Source organism: Ambystoma mexicanum, chromosome 3q (genome assembly GCF_040938575.1).
Source record: "Ambystoma mexicanum isolate Mex_15411 chromosome 3q, UKY_AmexF1_1, whole genome shotgun sequence".
Lineage (NCBI taxonomy): Eukaryota > Metazoa > Chordata > Amphibia > Caudata > Ambystomatidae > Ambystoma > Ambystoma mexicanum.
The window spans coordinates 1130598272-1130621409 of record NC_090926.1 but is presented as its reverse complement, the minus strand read 5'-3'; the positions used below and the strand labels follow the sequence as shown (position 1 = coordinate 1130621409).

At 44.7% G+C, this 23138-nt stretch overlaps 1 protein-coding gene across 3 annotated transcripts in view; it reads left to right on the top strand.

The window, feature by feature from the left end:
* The window catches only part of LOC138447675 (CD209 antigen-like protein C), a 262417-nt gene that overhangs the window by 194342 nt on the left and 44937 nt on the right, over positions 1 to 23138 (top strand). For all 3 annotated transcript variants that reach the window (XM_069603932.1, XM_069603933.1, XM_069603931.1), the window contains 2 exons: positions 562 to 621; positions 16169 to 16320. In XM_069603932.1, the coding sequence (XP_069460033.1) occupies positions 562 to 621; positions 16169 to 16320 (212 nt within the window). The remainder of the gene's footprint in view (positions 1 to 561; positions 622 to 16168; positions 16321 to 23138) is intronic.

The window sequence follows — 23138 nt, the reverse complement described above, 5'->3', positions numbered from 1 at the left end:
TAAGTGGAAGAAAAAACTCCAGCAAGAAGCTAGAGGTAGATCCTCTACCTCACTGCCAAATCTGGGCAAAATCATCGAATTATCGCCAGCAACAATCCCCCCCCCAAATCCTCATGGCATCCTATGGACTCTAATTAATCGGGACCTAAACCACCTACCACCACTTGTAATCCGGTGGTAAATCCGCTGGAACAAGTGGCGGTAACAGTAATTATGTTTGGCGGTATTCCATCAGATTTACTACTGAATACCACCAAACTTGTAATGAGGCCCTCCCTTACGACTCTGCATGTCCTCATGGTGTGTCTTGAAGTTTTGGAATTCATTAGTGCAGATCAGCTTAATTCCTTTTGCATTAATCTTCAGAAATTGTACTGAGACTGTCTTTGGTCCCCCATCCAAAACCAAAGTCTATCAATTATAGTACCTCACTGACGTTACTTTTGAGTGGATGTTAGTCTTACTAGTCTGAAAACCCTAGGAAATGATGGGCTTGAGAGATATTTCTAAGTCTAGATTCTCCATTCTGATCAAGGCCTGTCTCTTGTTTATTATTCTCAGTATCCCAGGATCTGATGTCTGCGATGATCAAGGGATCTGAAGAACTGAAGAAAATTTCAGGTAAGGTCAGTTCAAAGTGATGGTCCTACTACAGATAATAGGCAAGAGTGAGGCTGATGCATGTAAAAGGCAATGCATCAATTTGTTTGCTTCACTGTATTTCATCACTCACAACCCTCTAGCGTCCACTGATATGCATTTGTTTCCCTTGTGGTTGCTCTAAATAGTTCTCGGCAAAAAAGAAGACTGGTATTAGCGGGAAAGATTTGTGTCTGTATGCTTTCCATCAGCCAGAGGATGAGCGCCTCAATTTGGTCATTTACCCGTGGTACAGCCACACAGCTGGGGCCTCATGACATTTAATACAGGAATGTTTCTTTACGCCCAGCCTCAATCCCAGAAAGCTTTAAAGAAGGTATATGTTAAGGTTTGTCAACTCAGTGAGATCTCACACCTGCCAAGGACCAAGAAGCTCTTTCATGTTCTAGAAACAAGCCCATGCTTGTCTGGGACACTCAATGAACATGAGCAGTATCATCTGACCCACGGCCCAGGATTGGTCAGAAAAGGTGATGTTACCTTATAGATCTCATCGATTTAACAACTGATGAAGTAGGAGTTCTGTAAAATGCACAGATCCGGTGAAAGGGGAAGGAGGAAACAGAATATTTTGGTTTAGATGGTGTAAGTCAATGGAAATCTCTGAACTGAAGCTTGGATTGGCTGTCAGGTTTTTAGAGTTTCAGATCTATGTTATTTCAATCGACACACGTGCACTTTGTTCATCTGGAAAGGTCACACATGGAAGGTAACTTAGAGGAAGGTAACTTAGATGAAATATGAAGATTCCAAATTTAAATGTCCATATTCAGTAAAGAGCGGTGATATGTACTATTAGCTGTCTCGTGGCGCCTTGAAACACCAGTTGTTGTTCAGGCGACATCCAAATATCCAATAAATAAATAAAAGGCATTTTCAGTTGCCCCTGGTGACAAACAGGTCCATGTCCGGTGTCCCCCACATCTGGAAGTCATGTAGAGCTTGGCTGTGGAGGAGTTCCCACTCCAGGCAGGAACAGAGCTCCCTGCTGACGGAGTCATCCACAGAGTTGTGAATGCCTGGTAGGTGGAAAGGGGCAGGAACATCGTCTGAGCAAAATCCCGTCTCCGGCGGCATTGCGCTTTGGGGACAGTACTGGAGATCTATGTGGACGAATGATGTGCCGTGGGTGGCACCATAATTGTTGACGGAACTGTCGACGGAGTCGTCGACAATGCCATCATCATGGATTTTGACGATAGAACTGGCAGCTTTTGCAACAAGGATTTGTGTGGCAGGACCGTCTCATCTGCAGTGGAAAGAGCATGGGTGGTATGTTCTTTGCTCACCATTTTCCCAGAAGAAGCCTCCTCGTGGGATCGCGACCTCTTTGAAGAGGGAACACTCTCTAGTGGTCTTCTCTGGTGACGTGATGCATGGCTCCTCTGCGATGCTGAGCCCGAGGTCACAGTCCCCTCACCTGGCTAGGCCACCAGCCTTCTATGACAGTCTTTCAAAGTCTTATTTGGAAAAGAGTGGAAAATGAAGCAGCACTTGACATTGTGGTCTAGATACAAACAATACAGAAACTCCTCACGCTGATCCTCGATGTAGATGTCTTTCAGGTGGCGGGTGGAAGATGACTTAAAAAGATTTGTCTTAGTCTTCGGGTCAGCAATGGAGGAGCCAGAAGAAAACACTTCACAGGACTCAACCCTGGGGGTACACAGGAGCGCACCAAATGGATGTAGGACTCCTTTTTCTCCAGAATATAAAAGTCGCTTATCTGGGTTTTCAACGAGATTAAAAGCCGTCTTGAAAGCTGTATCATTTACAAACCATCCTCAAATGAAAGTAGAGAACTTGAAGAGCACTCCCGAGCACTTGAACATGTGGAAAGAATCTGAAGATGGCCTCCAGGGGAGGAGCTACAGGAGGTGCTGCATGTTGGCTAAGGGGTAAACGACACAAAACAACACAGAGAGCACTAAACTGATTGCAGGTCTTCATCACAAATGTATTTATTTGAATTTTTAAAGCGCACTACAGCCCATGGGCATCGAGGCGCTGTTGCAGAAGATGTCTTAGTTACAGGCAGTAGGCTTAGCTCGTGGTTACAGGGAGCGAAGGCCTAGCAGGATGCCTTAGCACAAATCAAGATCCTCTAATGTTAGAGAGGATTCGCAGCCTAACAACAGGGAATATTCAAACAGCAAGTGAATCTATGAAAAATCCAATGCTGGAGAATGTACATACTATTATACCAGCGTTATGTGGTCTCTCTGTCATGGCCCCATTATGTAACATTTCAAACCCCATCACGTCCATCCCCAGTTACATCTTGATACTTGAAATAGCTGTTTCTTGGGTTTCACCACATCTGATCTTCTGTGGAGATGCTCTTGATAGAGAAGACCCTCTGACAATAAGAAAGGGTTGGCAAACCTAGACACCTAGGAGCAGATTCTCGAAACCTTTTTTTGGTACAAGTGAGGAGATGTGCTTCTCATCACTTGCGCCCAAAACTGTTACGCCCCATTCTTAAAGGGTATCTGAATGTGAACACCACAGATTCCCACAATAAGATGCCTTTACCCATGGGGGTAATTCTGCGTATTACAAGCAGGAAGCGCTTGGAAACTCATATAAATGCCCCCATATTTTCATCTGTTGGGGACATGCACAGGGGATGAGCAATGCATGCCAGGGTCATTTCAGACCCTCCTACCCCGCTACGCCCAATCTGTCACTGAGAACATAACTTCTATCCTCAACGTGAACTAAACTTCTATTCTAGACTTTCACAATTGCCATCAGACAGCATGTCCTCTTTTGATGGTTCTCGTGCTGTAACCAGCCATATCATGCCTCTGCCCTAATACCCACCCTGTCTTCACTGCCTACTACTGTAAATCAATGCAACTAAACTATACATTCTCTACTCAATAACGTCAATATTTTACAGCATCCTTATTATATTGTCTCTCTGTCATGTTCCCATTATGTACCAGTTCTCCTCCATCGCATATTGGGACACACCATTGCAGTACTTACATTTAAAGTGCCCGTTTACAGGATTGCTCTCAACTCTGTAGCAACGCTGTTGTAAGGTGCTGCTGATTGAGGTATTGTGCCCTCTACCAAATGAATGAATATCGATACATTACAGATACATGCACCCACACTGCACATGAATGATCACACTGTTGAGTTCTTAGGATACATGGATACAATCCAGATACATGCACCCACACTGCACATGCATGATCACACTGTTACATTACAGATACATGCACCCACACTGCACATGCATGATCACACTGTTGAGTTCTTAGGATACATGGATACATTACAGATACATGCACCCACACTGCACATACATGATCACACTGTTACATTACAGATACATGCACCCACACTGCACATGCATGATCACACTGTTGAGTTCTTAGGATATATGGATACATTACAGATACATGCACCCACACTGCACATGCATGATCACACTGTTGAGTTCTTAGGATATATGGATACATTACAGATACATGCACCCACGCTGCACATGCATGATCACACTGTTACATTACAGATACATGCACCCACACTGCATATTCATGATCACACTGTTGAGTTCTTAGGATACATGGATACATTAGATACATGCACCCACACTGCACATGCATGATCACACTGTTGAGTTCTTAGGATATATGGATACATTACAGATACATGCACCCACACTGCACATGCATGATCACACTGTTACATTACAGATACAAGCACCCACACTGCACATGCATGATCACACTGTTGAGTTCTTAGGATGTATGGATACATTACAGATACACGCACCCACACTGCACATGCATGATCACACTGTTACATTACAGATACAAGCACCCACACTGCACATGCATGATCACACTTTTGAGTTCTTAGGATATATGGATACATTACAGATACACGCACCCACACTGCACATGCATGATCACACTGTTACATTACAGATACAAGCACCCACACTGCACATGCATGATCACACTGTTGAGTTCTTAGGATGTATGGATACATTACAGATACACGCACCCACACTGCACATGCATGATCACACTGTTACATTACAGATACAAGCACCCACACTGCACATGCATGATCACACTGTTGAGTTCTTAGGATACATGGATACATTAGTTACATGCACCCACACTGCACATGCATGATCACACTGTTGAGTTCTTAGGATATATGGATACATTACAGATACATGCACCCACACTGCACATGCATGATCACACTGTTACATTACAGATACAAGCACCCACACTGCACATGCATGATCACACTGTTGAGTTCTTAGGATATATGGATACATTACAGATACACGCACCCACACTGCACATGCATGATCACACTGTTACATTACAGATACATGCACCCACACTGCACATGCATGATCACACTGTTACATTACAGATACAAGCACCCACACTGCACATGCATGATCACACTGTTGAGTTCTTAGGATGTATGGATACATTACGGATACACGCACCAACACTGCACATGCATGATCACACTGTTACATTACAGATACAAGCACCCACACTGCACATGCATGATCACACTGTTGAGTTCTTAGGATATATGGATACATTACAGATACACGCACCCACACTGCACATGCATGATCACACTGTTGAGTTCTTAGGATATATGGATACATTACAGATACATGCACCCACACTGCACATGCATGATCACACTGTTACATTACAGATACAAGCACCCACACTGCACATGCATGATCACACTGTTACATTACAGATACATGCACCCACATTGCACATGCATGATCACCCTGTTACATTACAGATACAAGCACCCACACTGCACATGCATGATCACACTGTTACATTACAGATACAAGCACCCACACTGCACATGCATGATCACACTGTTACATTACAGATACATGCACCCACATTGCACATGCATGATCACACTGTTACATTACAGATACAAGCAGCCACACTGCACATGCATGATCACACTGTTGAGTTCTTAGGATATATGGATACATTACAGATACATGCACCCACACTGCACATGCATGATCACACTGTTACATTACAGATACAAGCACCCACACTGCACGTGCATGATCACACTGTTGAGTTCTTAGGATATATGGATACATTACAGATACATGCACCCACACTGCATGTGCATGATCACACTGTTGAGTTCTTAGGATGTATGGATACATTACAGATACATGCACCCACACGGCACATGCATGATCACACTGTTACATTACAGATATAAGCACCCACACTGCACATGCATGATCACACTGTTGATTTCTTAGGATGTATGGATACATTACAGATACAAGCACCCACACTGCACATGCATGTTCACACTGGTGAGTTCTTAGGATATATGGATACATTACAGATACATGCACCCACACTGCACATGCATGATCACACTGTTACATTACAGATACAAGCACCCACACTGCACGTGCATGATCACACTGTTGAGTTCTTAGGATATATGGATACATTACAGATACATGCACCCACACTGCACGTGCATGATCACACTGTTGTGTTCTTAGGATATATGGATACATTACAGATACATGCACCCACACTGCACGTGCATGATCACACTGTTGAGTTCTTAGGATATATGGATACATTACAGATACATGCACCCACACTGCACGTGCATGATCACACTGTTGAGTTCTTAGGATGTATGGATACATTACAGATGCATGCACCCACACTGCACATGCATGATCACACTGTTACATTACAGATACAAGCACCCACACTGCACGTGCATGATCACACTGTTGAGTTCTTAGGATATATGGATACATTACAGATACACGCACCCACACTGCACATGCATGATCACACTGTTGAGTTCTTAGGATATATGGATATGTTACAGATACATGCACCCACACTGCACTGCACGTGCATGATCACACTGTTGAGTTCTTAGGATGTATGGACACATTACAGATACATGCACCCACACTGCACATGCATGATCACACTGTTGAGTTCTTAGGATATATGGATACATTACAGATACATGCACCCACACTGCACGTGCATGATCACACTGTTACATTACAGATACAAGCACCCACACTGCACATGCATGATCACACTGTTGAGTTCTTAGGATATATGGATACATTACAGATACATGCACCCACACTGCACATGCATGATCACACTGTTGAGTTCTTAGGATGTATGGATACATTACAGATACATGCACCCACACTGCACATGCATGGTCACACTGTTCAGTTCTTAGGATATATGGATACATAACAGATACATGCACCCACACTGCACATGCATGATCACACTGTTACATTACAGATACAAGCACCCACATTGCACATGCATGATCACACTGTTGAGTTCTTAGGATATATGGATACATTACAGATACATGCACCCACACTGCACATGCATGATCACACTGTTAAGTTCTTAGGATATATGGATACATTACAGATACATGCACCCACACTGCATATGCATGATCACACTGTTCAGTTCTTAGGATATATGGATACATAACAGATACATGCACCCACACTGCACATGCATGATCACACTGTTACATTACAGATACAAGCACCCACATTGCACATGCATGATCACACTGTTGAGTTCTTAGGATGTATGGATACATTACAGATACATGCACCCACAATGCACATGCATGATCACACTGTTACATTACAGATACAAGCACCCACACTGCACGTGCATGATCACACTGTTGAGTTCTTAGGATATATGGAGATGTTACAGATACATGCACCCACACTGCACTGCACTTGCATGATCACACTGTTGAGTTCTTAGGATATATGGATACTTTACAGATACATGCACCCACACTGCACATGCATGATCACACTGTTGAGTTCTTAGGATATATGGATATGTTACAGATACATGCACCCACACTGCACTGAACGTGCATGATCACACTGTTGAGTTCTTAGGATATATGGATACATTACAGATACATGCACCCACACTGCACGTGCATGATCACACTGTTTAGTTCTTAGGATATATGGATACATTACAGATATATGCACCCACACTGCACATGCATGATCACACTGTTAAGTTCTTAGGATATATGGATACATTACAGATACATGCACCCACACTGCATATGCATGATCACACTGTTCAGTTCTTAGGATATATGGATACATAACAGATACATGCACCCACACTGCACATGCATGATCACACTGTTACATTACAGATACAAGCACCCACATTGCACATGCATGATCACACTGTTGAGTTCTTAGGATGTATGGATACATTACAGATACATGCACCCACAATGCACATGCATGATCACACTGTTACATTACAGATACAAGCACCCACACTGCACGTGCATGATCACAATGTTGAGTTCTTAGGATATATGGAGATGTTACAGATACATGCACCCACACTGCACTGCACTTGCATGATCACACTGTTGAGTTCTTAGGATATATGGATACTTTACAGATACATGCACCCACACTGCACATGCATGATCACACTGTTGAGTTCTTAGGATATATGGATATGTTACAGATACATGCACCCACACTGCACTGCACGTGCATGATCACACTGTTGAGTTCTTAGGATATATGGATACATTACAGATACATGCACCCACACTGCACGTTCATGATCACCCTGTTTAGTTCTTAGGATATATGGATACATTACAGATATATGCACCCACACTGCACATGCAGGATCACACTGTTGAGTTCTTAGGATATATGGATATGTTACAGATACATGCACCCACACTGCACTGCACTTGCATGATCACACTGTTGAGTTCTTAGGATATATGGATACATTACAGAAACATTCACCCACACTGCACGTGCATGATCACACTGTTGAGTTCTTAGGATATATGGATACATTACAGATACATGCACCCACACTGCACTGCACGTGCATGATCACACTGTTGAGTTCTTAGGATATATGGATACATTACAGATACATGCACCCACACTGCACTGCACGTGCATGATCACACTGTTTAGTTCTTAGGATATATGGATATGTTACAGATACATGCACCCACACTGCACATGCATGATCACACTGTTGAGTTCTTAGGATGTATAGATACATTACAGATACATGCACCCACACTGCACATGCATGATCACACTGTTACATTACAGATACAAGCACCCACACTGCACGTGCATGATCACACTGTTGAGTTCTTAGGATATATGGATATGTTACAGATGCATGCACCCACACTTCACTGCACGTGCATGATCACACTTGAGTTCTTAGGATATATGGATATGTTACAGATACATGCACCTGCACTGCACATGCATGATCACATTGTTGAGTTCTTAGGATGTATGGATACATTACAGATACATGCACCCACACTGCACGTGCATGATCACACTGTTGAGTTCTTAGGATATATGGATATGTTGCAGATACATGCACCCACACTGCACTGCACGTGCATGATCACACTGTTGAGTTCTTAGGATATATGGATATGTTACAGATACATGCACCCACACTGCACTGCACGTGCATGATCACACTGTTGAGTTCTTAGGATATATGGATATGTTACAGATACATGCACCCACACTGCACTGCACGTGCATGATCACACTGTTGAGTTCTTAGGATGTATGGACACATTACAGATGCATGCATCCACACTGCACATGCATGATCACACTGTTGAGTTCTTAGGATATATGGATACATTACAGATACATGCACCCACACTGCACGTGCATGATCACACTGTTACATTACAGATATAAGCACCCACATTGCACATGCATGATCACACTGTTGAGTTCTTAGGATATATGGATGCATTACAGATACATGCACCCACACTGCACATGCATGATCACAGTTTTGAGTTCTTAGGATATATGGATACATTACAGATACATGCACCCACACTGCATATGCATGATCACACTGTTGAGTTCTTAGGATGTATGGATACATTACAGTAACATGCACCCACACTGCACATGCATGATCACACTGTTACATTACAGATACAAGCACCCACACTGCACGTGCATGATCACACTGTTGAGTTCTTAGGATATATGGAGATGTTACAGATACATGCACCCACACTGCACTGCACTTGCATGATCACACTGTTGAGTTCTTAGGATATATGGATACATTACAGATACATGCACCCACACTGCACGTGCATGATCACACTGTTGAGTTCTTAGGATATATGGATACATTACAGATACATGCACCCACACTGCACTGCACGTGCATGATCACACTGTTGAGTTCTTAGGATATATGGATACATTACAGATACATGCACCCACACTGCACGTGCATGATCACACTGTTTAGTCCTTAGGATATATGGATATGTTACAGATACATGCACCCACACTGCACGTGCATAATCACACTGTTGAGTTCTTAGGATATATGGATATGTTACAGATACATGCACCCACACTGCACGTGCATGATCACACTTTTGAGTTCTTAGGATATATGGATACATTACAGATACATGCACCCACACTGCACGTGCATGATCACACTGTTACATTACAGATACAAGCACCCACATTGCACATGCATGATCACACTGTTGAGTTCTTAGGATATATGGATACATTACAGATACATGCACCCACACTGCACATGCATGATCACAGTGTTGAGTTCTTAGGATATATGGATACATTACAGATACATGCACCCACACTGCATATGCATGATCACACTGTTGAGTTCTTAGGATGTATGGATACATTACAGATACATGCACCCACACTGCACATGCATGATCACACTGTTGAGTTCTTAGGATATATGGATACATTACAGATACATGCACCCACACTGCACATGCATGATCACAGTGTTGAGTTCTTAGGATATATGGATACATTACAGATGCAAGCACCCACACTGCACGTGCATGATCACACTGTTGAGTTCTTAGGATATATGGAGATGTTACAGATACATGCACCCACACTGCACTGCACTTGCATGATCACACTGTTGAGTTCTTAGGATATATGGATACATTACAGATACATGCACCCACACTGCACTGCACGTGCATGATCACACTGTTGAGTTCTTAGGATATATGGATACATTACAGATACATGCACCCACACTGCACGTGCATGATCACACTGTTTAGTCCTTAGGATATATGGATATGTTACAGATACATGCACCCACACTGCACGTGCATAATCACACTGTTGAGTTCTTAGGATATATGGATATGTTACAGATACATGCACCCACACTGCAAGTGCATGATCACACTTTTGAGTTCTTAGGATATATGGATAAATTACAGATACATGCACCCACACTGCACATGCATGATCACACTGTTGAGTTCTTAGGATATATGGATATGTTACAGATACATGCACCCACACTGCACTGCACGTGCATGATCACACTGTTGAGTTCTTAGGATATATGGATACATTACAGATACATGCACCCACACTGCACATGCATGATCACACTGTTGAGTTCTTAGGATGTATAGATACATTACAGATACATGCACCCACACTGCACATGCATGATCACACTGTTACATTACAGATACAAGCACCCACACTGCACGTGCATGATCACACTGTTGAGTTCTTAGGATATATGGATATGTTACAGATACATGCACCCACACTGCACGTGCATGATCACACTGTTGAGTTCTTAGGATATATGGATACATTACAGATACATGCACCCACACTGCACTGCAGGTGCATGATCACACTGTTGAGTTCTTAGGATATATGGATATGTTACAGATACATGCACCCACACTGCACGTGCATGATCACACTTTTGAGTTCTTAGGATATATGGATGCATTACAGATACATGCACCCACACTGCACATGCATGATCAAACTGTTGAGTTCTTAGGATATATGGATATGTTACAGATACATGCACCCACACTGCACTGCACGTGCATGATCACACTGTTGAGTTCTTAGGATATATGGATACATTACAGATACATGCACCCACACTGCACATGCATGATCACACTGTTGAGTTCTTAGGATGTATAGATACATTACAGATACATGCACCCACACTGCACATGCATGATCACACTGTTACATTACAGATACAATCACCCACACTGCATGTGCATGATCACACTGTTGAGTTCTTAGGATATATGGATATGTTACAGATACATGCACCCACACTGCACTGCACGTGCATGATCACACTGTTGAGTTCTTAGGATATATGGATACATTACAGATACATGCACCCACACTGCACATGAAGAGCACACTGTTGAGTTCTTAGGATATATGGATATGTTACAGATACATGCACCCACACTGCACTGCACGTGCATGATCACACTGTTGAGTTCTTAGGATGTATGGATACATTACAGATACATGCACCCACACTGCACGTGCATGATCACACTGTTGAGTTCTTAGGATATAAGGATACATTGCAGATGCATGCACCCACACTGCACGTGCATGATCACACTGTTGACTTCTTAGGATATATGGATACATTACAGATACATGCACCCACACTGCACATGCATGATCACACTGTTGAGTTCTTAGGATATATGGATATGTTAAAGATACATGCACCCACACTGCACTGCACGTGCATGATCACACTATTGAGTTCTTAGAATGTATGGATACATTACAGATACATGCACCCACACTGCACGTGCATGATCACACTGTTGAGTTCTTAGGGTGTATGGATACATTACAGATACATGCACCCACACTGCACGTAAATGATCACACTTGAGTTCTTAGGATATATGGATATGTTACAGATACATGCACCCACACTGCACTGCACGTGCATGATCACACTGTTCAGTTCTTAGGATGTATGGATACATTACAGATACATGCACCCACACTGCACGTGCATGATCACACTGTTAAGTTCTTAGGATATATGGATACATTACAGATACATGCACCCACACTGCACATGCATGATCACACTGTTACATTACAGATATAAGCACCCACACTGCACATGCATGATCACACTGTTGAGTTCTTAGGATATATGGATACATTACAGATACATGCACCCACACTGCACATGCATGATCACACTGTTGAGTTCTTAGGATATATGGATATGTTACAGATACATGCACCCACACTGCACTGCACTGCACGTGCATGATCACACTGTTGAGTTCTTAGGATATATGGATACATTACAGATACATGCACCCACACTGCACATGCATGATCACACTGTTACATTACAGATACAAGCACCCACACTGCACATGCATGATCACACTGTTGAGTTCTTAGGATATATGGATACATTACAGATACATGCACCCACACTGCACATGCATGATCACACTGTTACATTACAGATACAAGCACCCACACTGCACATGCATGATCACACTGTTGAGTTCTTAGGATATATGGATACATTACAGATACATGCACCCACACTGCACATGCATGATCACACTGTTGAGTTCTTCGGATATATGGATACATTACAGATACATGCACCCACACTGCACATGCATGATCACACTGTTACATTACAGATACAAGCACCCACACTGCATATGCATGATCACACTGTTGAGTTCTTAGGATATATGGATACATTACAGATACACGCACCCACACTGCACATGCATGATCACACTGTTGAGGTCTTAGGATATATGGATACATTACAGGTACATGCACCCACACTGCACATGCATGATCACACTGTTGAGTTGTTAGGATGTATGGATACATTACAGATACACGCACCCACACTGCACATGCATGATCACACTGTTGAGTTCTTAGGATGTATGGATACATTACAGATACATGCACCCACACTGCACCTGCATGATCACACTGTTACATTACAGATACAAGCACCCACACTGCATGTGCATGATCACACTGTTGAGTTCTTAGGATATATGGATATGTTACAGATACATGCACCCACACTGCACTGCACGTGCATGATCACACTGTTGAGTTCTTAGGATGTATGGATACATTACAGATACATGCACCCACACTGCACATGCATGATCACACTGTTGAGTTCTTAGGATATATGGATACATTACAGATACAAGCACCCACACTGCATGTGCATGATCACACTGTTGAGTTCTTAGTATATATGGATATGTTACAGAAACATGCACCCACACTGCACTGCACGTGCATGATCACACTGTTGAGTTCTTAAGATGTATGGATACATTACAGATACATGCACCCACACTGCACTGCACGTGCATGATCACACTGTTGAGTTCTTAGGATGTATGGATACATTACAGATACATGCACCCACACTGCACATGCATGATCACACTGTTACATTACAGATACAAGCACCCACACTGCACATGCATGATCACACTGTTGAGTTCTTAGGATATATGGATACATTACAGAAACATGCACCCACACTGCACGTGCATGATCACACTGTTGAGTTCTTAGGATATATGGATACATTACAGATACATGCACCCACACTGCACGTGCATGATCACACTGTTGAGTTCTTAGGATATATGGATACATTACAGATGCATGCACCCACACTGCACATGCATGATCACACTGTTACATTACAGATACAAGCACCCACACTGCACGTGCATGATCACACTGTTGAGTTCTTAGGATATATGGATATGTTACAGATACATGCACCCACACTGCACTGCACGTGCATGATCACACTGTTGAGTTCTTAGGATGTATGGATAGATTACAGATAAATGCACCCACACTGCACGTGTATGATCACACTGTTGAGTTCTTAGGATATATGGATACATTACAGATACATGCACCCACACTGCACGTGCATGATCACACTGTTGAGTTCTTAGGATATCTGGATACATTACAGATACACGCACCCACACTGCACATGCAGGATCACACTGTTGAGTTCTTAGGATATATGGATAAATTACAGATACACGCAACCACACTGCACATGCATGATCACACTGTTGAGTTCTTAGGATATATGGATACATTACAATACACGCACCCACGCTGCACGTGCATGATCGCACTGTTGAGTTCTTAGGATATATGGATATGTTAAAGATACATGCACCCACACTGCACTGCACGTGCATGATCACACTGTTGAGTTCTTAGGATGTATGGATGCATTAGATACATGCACCCACACTGCACGTGCTTGATCACACTGTTGAGTTCTTAGGAAATATGGATACATTACAGATACATGCACCCACACTGCACGTGCATGATCACACTGTTGTGTTCTTAGGATGTATCGATACATTACAGATACATGCACCCACACTGCACGTGCATGATCACACTGTTGTGTTCTTAGGATTTGTACCGTGCACCACTGCCATTTGCATGGTCTCCAGGCGCTCTGGAGGATCTGGAAGAGAGTGGGTGCATTTGGTTAGTTGAGAGGAGAGGGGAAAGGCGAGATTGCAGTGCTTTGTGTGGAGGTTGCAGATCAGAGCTACCCTGGGCCCTGCGTGCTTGTAAGCCTGGCAGGTCTGAAGGGTAGGAGCTATCAAAGGATTTGTGTCCACTGGGGATGCCTCACTCCTGTAGCGTGGGCCTGCATGGTCCACGGGCTGTGTATGTCAGTTGTTAAAGACAGGGAAGGCATCCTCAGCGTTTTTGCGGTGCCTTGATGTGATGAATGTCAATCATTATGGTTTCCGCAAAACTCATCCGGACATGGCACCTACCTCACATCTGCGCACTGCCCTCCCTTCACGCTACATGCACTTGCTCACACAGTGTGTACATGCTTAACACTGAACCAACATGGTCACCCTTCAATGGCACGCGACACACCATTGACACCCACACACTGAACAGGCACCTAAAAAAGTACAAGCATATATAAAAGCATACAGGCACAAACACACACACACACCCTCAGCATGCGCATACACCCCCTAGCTTTATACATACATCAATATATCAGAATGCAATTCCTATACAAAAGGCCAAACTACCATTGTGGTCCATTCTGGTATCATCCAAGGGGAAGTGCACTCCTTGGTAGTTATTGATCGGTGGTGGAATAATGCCCTCAAACTCTTCTAACTCCACTCACAGACGATAACCTGGAATTGCCCTGATCTTTAGATATTATTCTTTGAGCCAATAATAGTTGTAAATATTCGCAAATGTTTGAAGTTTCTTTCCTAATAGTGGTGGGAAACTTTGCTCCTTGCTGGCTATGTTGTACTTTAGAAACAGCAGCATGCCCTTACTATGCTACATGTGTAATACCTGGTGTACAGAGCAGCAGGAGGTAACTTTACAGGGCCTTTCTTTGGCTGCAGCATTTGAGGAGGCAGGCAGGATGTTTGCGGATACTGCGTCATGTCTGTTTGCCCTATTTTACAGATTTTATGTGCATGCAGTGCCCGACTGGCTGGCTGGCCTTCAACAACACGTGCTACTTCTTCTCCAGGTCTTCAGTGACATATGACTCCGCAAAGCAGAGCTGCGCCGTCCAGAACTCCCGCGTGGTCATTCTCAATAACAAAGAGGAAGTGGTAAGGGCTGGCGCCATGTTACTGAGATATCTGAACTGCTTAAAAACTCGTGATGTGGCCGTTGACGGGCCTTTGACACCTGTTGTAAGATCAAATCACTGTCGATGCTAAGAGCTTAATTTCAGCAGTAAGGTTTTAAAAAATGTTACAGTAACCAGCAGCCGCTTTGGGGAGGGTGCAGTACTCGGTTACTGTTGGCAGGCAGTCGCTGAAATGACAAACACATACAGCAGGAGTCATGTTGGTAACTGACTGCTGAGCGGGAAGCTGCTCTGCCCTTTGGTGGGATGATGACTCGGCTCTCATGTTTCGCATAACACGTGGCTTCTGCAGGAGCCCAGGAGGAGCGTTAGTCACAACATTCCATGCCAGGGGTATAAAGTAAACCAGTGACAAACATAACAGCACACAGTACATTCAACATCCGCATGGCTGCGGACTGCAACGTTCTCTTGGACTGCGACCAGTCCATGAGACGGGCGGGCGCACAGCACCAAGACACATCACTTAAACAAGGTAACACTTTTATTAGTCCCACACTTTTTTTAGTTTATTGTCAATGAGGGTTTTCAGGAAGAGCCGCACCTGGCTACACCGGAGGCCACACCTGCTTTCACTTCACTCAATGTGGTGGCGTGCAGGTGATCCATTTGCCCGACCGCACAGACACCCTCTCGAACGCTGGCCACAGCTACCGCGATTTTGCCAGGTTGCCGCAGTGTACGCTGTATTTTCTCTACCTCCTTCATGTGTTCGGTGTGGTCTTGCACCGCCCGTTCTAGCGCATCTGCGGCCACTTCATTCCTTTTGTTTCTCGGCGGCACTCCACCTTCATTCCCCCTGGGCAGAAGTATGATTAGGCCAGCACCAGGTGCCCGCTGAGGCGGATGCCTTTCCATTCCTCTCGCTCTTCTCTTGGCAGGCGGATAATGGGAGTGTTTTGAGTCGCGATTCCTGGGCTGCGGTGTCACTCCCCCAGGCGGGAAACATTCAAACCAATATGGCGGATGCAGAACGTCTTCCCTTCTCTTCTCTTCAATATACAAAGTTCCTATGTGGAGCCTATCGACGCCGGGGGGTGACCTCTGGCGGTGGGCTGATGGCCCTTCTTGGGGGCACACTGCTGGGGAGGCTGGCGGATCTGTGTGGCGCTGGGGAGGCCTGGCGGACCCTAATTACATTTTAGGGGCTGTGGGCAGGCTGTGCCCCTCATTGTGGCCACTAGTTTGGTTTTTAGCGCTCAGCACACCGCGGCTCCCTCAACGCCGTTGGCACACTTTGCCATGCTAGTCGCATGGCAGGGACCAGCTGTCCCTCATTGTGGCCACCATCTTGGCCGTTGTGCCCTTTGTGCCATGGCTTCAACCACACCACCGCCCGCTTCGCCACGCCATTCTAGCTCTTCCAGGAGCGATCTCGGCCATGCTTGCTGCATGGCAGGGGCTGGTCGAGCCCCTTTTCTTTGGGATTGGTGGGGCGCCGGATCCCATCCTCATCGGCAGTTGTTAAGGGGCACTGTGGCCGTGCGCCCTAATGGTGGAGAGCCTCTATGGGCAGGCCCACTGTATACTGTGGAGCGCTGGCAGGAGGTGAAATGACACACACAGCAGGAGTCCCATTGGTAAGTGACGTGCCAAGTGTGCGCTTGTTCTTCTTCTTGCTGATAGATTTTTATCCATCAGTGGTTATTTTTGGATGCCGAGGCTTGAGCCTCCTTACTCCATCTTCTCGGGTTGAGTCTGTAGTCGTGGGTTTGTATTATTCTTGGTCTGTGTGGTCTTGTAACAGTAGGGCTGGTTTCACAGGGTCTTCGCAGTGATGGGCCTTGGGTAGCGGTTGAAGGGGTTTGCAGTGGTGGCAGTGAGTCTTCTGATCAGAGGTTTCGGGTTCTGATCCAGTCCTTGGCAGAAGTTCTTACTCAGCTTCACTAGATGTTCGTCCAACATCTCGATTTCCAGGTCTCTGTGAAGGTCTGCTATTCTTGTGAAGATTGGAGCTCCAGACGATATCCGCAGGGCCTTGTTCTGGACTATCTGAAGACTCTTTTGGTGTCGCTCATGGCAGGTCATCCATGCTGGGGAGGCATACGTCAGGGTTGGTCTGATGATTGCCTTGTAGACGTTGATCTTTATCCGGAGTGGCATGGATTTGCTCTTCAGGAGTGGGTACAGCGCTGCCATCTTTCGAGAAGCTGCTCTGCCCTTTATTTGGATGATAACACGTCTTTCAGGTGTCACATAACACGTGGCTTCTGCACGAGCACAGGGGGGGCATTAGTCACAACAGTTACGTTGACTGGATACCCCTGCGCGGGCTCTACTGTGAAGGGATTAGGGTTGCCAGATCAGGCAATTTCCTGCAGAACTGGGCTTCTCAACATACGTATGTATGGGGAAAAAAGGATTGTGTGTGGGTTGCCTAATTTTGGGCTCATTTGAGCTACATTTCACAGAAGACCAATTATTTCAAAAAGTCGGTAGCATGGCCAACAGAAGGCATTGTTGTGACAACAGCACGTGACTACTAGGGTGCATGCTTCGGTCACGTGTATGCTTCCAATCAAAGCAGTCAGCAGCTTCCCACGCGCCAGTTGCCTCCCAAATCACTGTCTCTGGAGCATTATTGCACCTCTGCGGTGCGTCGCACGTGATGGCTCATACACAGGGGTGCTGCTAGGTGTGGAAAAGATCAGCGGCTAAGCTAGTGTTGGCACCGGCGGGACTCGGGGCTAGCTAGCATTTTGATTGTGGCACCTGAGCTTCTATTCGGGGCTACAACCAAAAGACCTGGGGCTATAACCCCTTCAGCTCCACCCCTAGCAACGCCTCTGCTCAGACAGGCCACTTGGCCTCCCCGAGCACCCTCAACACTGTGGGGCCCGGATGTGCCGGCCCCATAACAGGCATGTGCCACCTGTGACTGCCCGAGCTTTTACGCCATGCTAATGCCATAATGCCTTTGCACATTGAGAGGAAATCTCTGTGTCCATTGTGAATGGCAGCGACCCAAATTAGCCTTAATGTTTGGGTGATAAGGGGTGTCACAGGGGCATGCCCCTTGAGGCCTAACAGGGGGTGATGGGAACTTTTGCAATTGCCCCCACACCCTCGCCCCCAAGACAGCTCCACCATTTGACTACTTAAATCTCCTCTCCAGTCCATTTAATGCCGCGACTAAATGACGCATTGCTCTATTTTTAGAAACGTCTCCTTTGTTTTCATGATATGTGCTTGTCATAAATGCACGAAAAACATTTCCTTTTCCCTTTTGGGATGTAAAATTGTCGTTACAGTTTGTGTGTCTAAGACTTGAAAATAAGCTCAAGACCCCACAGGTGAATGATTGGGCTCCTACTCAGTGCTGGAAATGGACAGAGGTTACTGGGGGAACTCCCTCCCTCCTTCTTGCACACAGGGGAGAGGGTGGCGGATTGTTAGTGGTGTGGGCGGGACTGATTGGTGGAGCAAGGTATCGATTGGGCGCCCTGGGCATAGGATGCTGGCTGCTTTGCATTGAAAATAAGTGCATTTTGGGAACACAAGATTGGCCAATGTGGTGCTAGTAATTCTAATGTGCACTTGGAGGTTGGTCTTCGGGTCCACAGGGAACGGCACTCTGGCCAGACACATTTTGCAGGAGCGCAGCTCTGCCTTGTTCAGCCCCAGTTCCTTCCCTGCTTGCGCCACTCGGCATTCTGAAGGAGGAATCTAGTGCGGTCAAAAGTAAATATAGCGTAATAAATTAACTTGGCCAAACATATAAAAACTGAAAGGAATGTGTTAAATAAAAGAAATGTGCTTGTTGGTTTATTTTGGCCATCTTAAATAGAAAACACTAGTACCACAATGCAATGTGTGTATACAAACTGCCCTATTTGTTTTCGCAAATTTATTTATTTATTTATTTATTTATTTGGAGTGTTATGGTTTTTTTTTAGAAACTTTTCACACATCACACAAGAAGATCACAACTGATCAAGAGTACAAAACATATTGAAACAGATACTCATCTCTTCCTAGTATTTAAAATCCTTCTTCATGTTAATAATTCCATGAAGACTAACATCAAGATTACAAAAACATGTTAAAAACAGGTGTTCATCCATTCTTAGCATTTAGAGATAGCGACATCCTAGCCCCCTTCATATTAGTATTTGTAATATGGTAAAAAAAATTTAAAAAAGCCGATTGGGGGAGCATGCAGTTGGGCTATATATTTAGGCCTGTTTTGGGGCCCTTTTGGGCTTTGTATAAGTTTCCACTTCTGGCAACCCTGGAAAGGAGTCTTCTCAGTTCGGTTATAGGATCCGGTAGAATTGGAGGTTGCAGAACAGCTCACACCATACAGAGCATCCTACTGCTCCCACAGCTCACTACATACCTTTACGAAATGAAACAACAGAGCACTTATGCAAAACAGAGGAGGTGATGAAGGCTGATAGATTGGGAAGTAATCCTAACCTCTGGCATTGCTCTGGGCAACCCCCTAGACCATCGTTCTTCACCTGCCAAGCCATTACAGAAGGGGAAAGACCATATACACATCAGACTTGGTTCCACCCTAAAAGGGACAAGGCATCCCAAACCGCTACCCCTAGGATTTTGGTGAATCGACATCTCTGAAGGAGGCCGGCGATATGCAAATCATTCTTTGCTTGCCACTAATGCAGGCAGTCTGGCTCAATCTACAAGGCCATGTCCCTCTGCACAGTAACACAAGCAACAGCAGGGATGTTTCTGCTTTCAGTGTGGTTCCCTAGGAGCAAGGGACCCATATCTGGGCAAATGCTCTTGCCATTGGGGAGACACCCTGAGACCAAAAAGTGGCCATGCAGGGCTTTGCCATAGCGGCTTTCCCTATGATCATATGCCAATGGTTCCCGGTCCTGCCACCATTTCAACCAGTCCTACATGAGCTCTTTGGGCACAAGGCAGAGAGGTGTTTGAGGTAGGCTATGTTCCTGTGCAGAGAGGACCTGCTCAAGTAGTTTGTGATGGACTCTTTCTATTCCTGGCAGGCCCAAGATTGATCTGTATATAAATCAGGTCAGATAGCACAGTGAGCGACGCGCTCGCGCCCTAATATCTGTTTGCAGCCTGCTGTGGCAGGTTTGAATCCCGCAAGCGTCAAAGCAACCTTTCAACCTTCCGAGGCGCTCTGAGTCCTATGGGTGTGTTGCGGTACACAAATAATTCATTATTATTATATGTTTAGTCCCCTTCTGTAATGGTGCGAATGAACTAATATACAATGACACATAAGGTCGCGCAGTCGCTGTGCAGTGCCAGTGGTTATGGTTAATGTTAAGCAGAATTCTGTGCAGTTCCCTTAGGGAGCACTACAGAAGATTAAGACTACAGGTATGAGCAATAAATCCCCTTTGGTATCAGTCCGTACCACAAAGATTTAGTTGGTAGCTGTGGCTAAGCAGTTAGACTTATTTCAAGAGGGGGATGAGCAGTATTCAGGGTTTACACAATAGGACTACAAAACTAGGGTACAAGGAAACACTGACCAAAGCTTTGTATTAAAAAGAATATATATATATATATATATATATATATTTATTTTACACACTCTAATGTTCACACACAAATCACTATTATAAAAGCAAGTTAAATCAGTCAAGAAAAGTGTATACAACTCCCTATTTAAATTGTAGACAAGTTTGAGCAAGAGTGAAAACTGAGCAAAACGGCACAGTGAACACCAAGCAGAAATGACACTTTATCAATTTCTCAAAAGGGAGGGAAAGGCCAAGTTATACAGGCATATACTCTTAAACACATCAGCTAAACTTCCCAAGCAGATTGTGAACAAATTAGGCAAGGCATTACTTTAGCATGTATGATACTGAGGTGAAAACCGAGCAAAATAGCACTTCACAAGTTTAATAAGAGGGAAGGAAAAGGTGATTATAAGAGTTAGGTGCACCAACACATTTCTAGGTGAGAAGCAATCTAGAGAAGGCAGTTGTAACAGATTTAGCCAGAGTCAATAGGGCTGTGCCAGAGTCAGTGGTACAGGGCAAAGTGCCCAGGAGCAAGATGTTCTTGTAGCTGCAGTCAAGTCTTTGTTAAACGATTCAAAAAGGTGGTTGCAGAAGGTGAAAGACAATGTTAGATGATAGGGCAGCCAACCCAATAGGTAAGTAAAGGATTTAAAACACCTTTAGCAGTACCCAATGAAAAGGGAGGCCTGGCGGAACAATGTACCTTAAAAGTAGAAGAGGCTCTTGCAGTAGCGGTAGTTCCTGGCAGTTCCTGCAGTTCGGGATATCCAGCAGAGGAAGACCGGCTCTCGTTGTGGAGGAAGGTTCGAGTTACTGCACTGCCCAGGGATAAAACCAGCCGCAGTGCTGCCAAACGAAATAAAAGATACACTCCTTTAAATCGCGGTCCTGGTGGACTGGTGTCTGACTATCCGGTCTCCTATTGCTTGACACTGGCGATTCGACCAAGGCAGGTCCGGGAAGGCGATTGGCGAACTGATTGGCCCCACCAGCTCAAGGGAAGAAGACTCTTGCAGGTGAAGATCTTCTCGAGTCGTTGGAGAAAAGTCGTGAGGATCTGCAGCAGGGCTTCACCGGTGGTTCAGTCATTGCAAATTTCTTTGGCTTCTCTCCTCTTCGGCTTCTTAGTTCCAGTGGCGACGTCTTGTCCTCCAGTCCTCAGGACCCTGCTTTTATTCAGCAAGACCCCCATTCATACAGCCTAGCTGTCACTCACACAGTGGGGTGGTTCTCCTGGCAGGAGAACCCCCCAGCCTATCAGGGCAGAGTGTGACTTGGGTTGCGTAGGCAACCCTGTCCAGGGTGC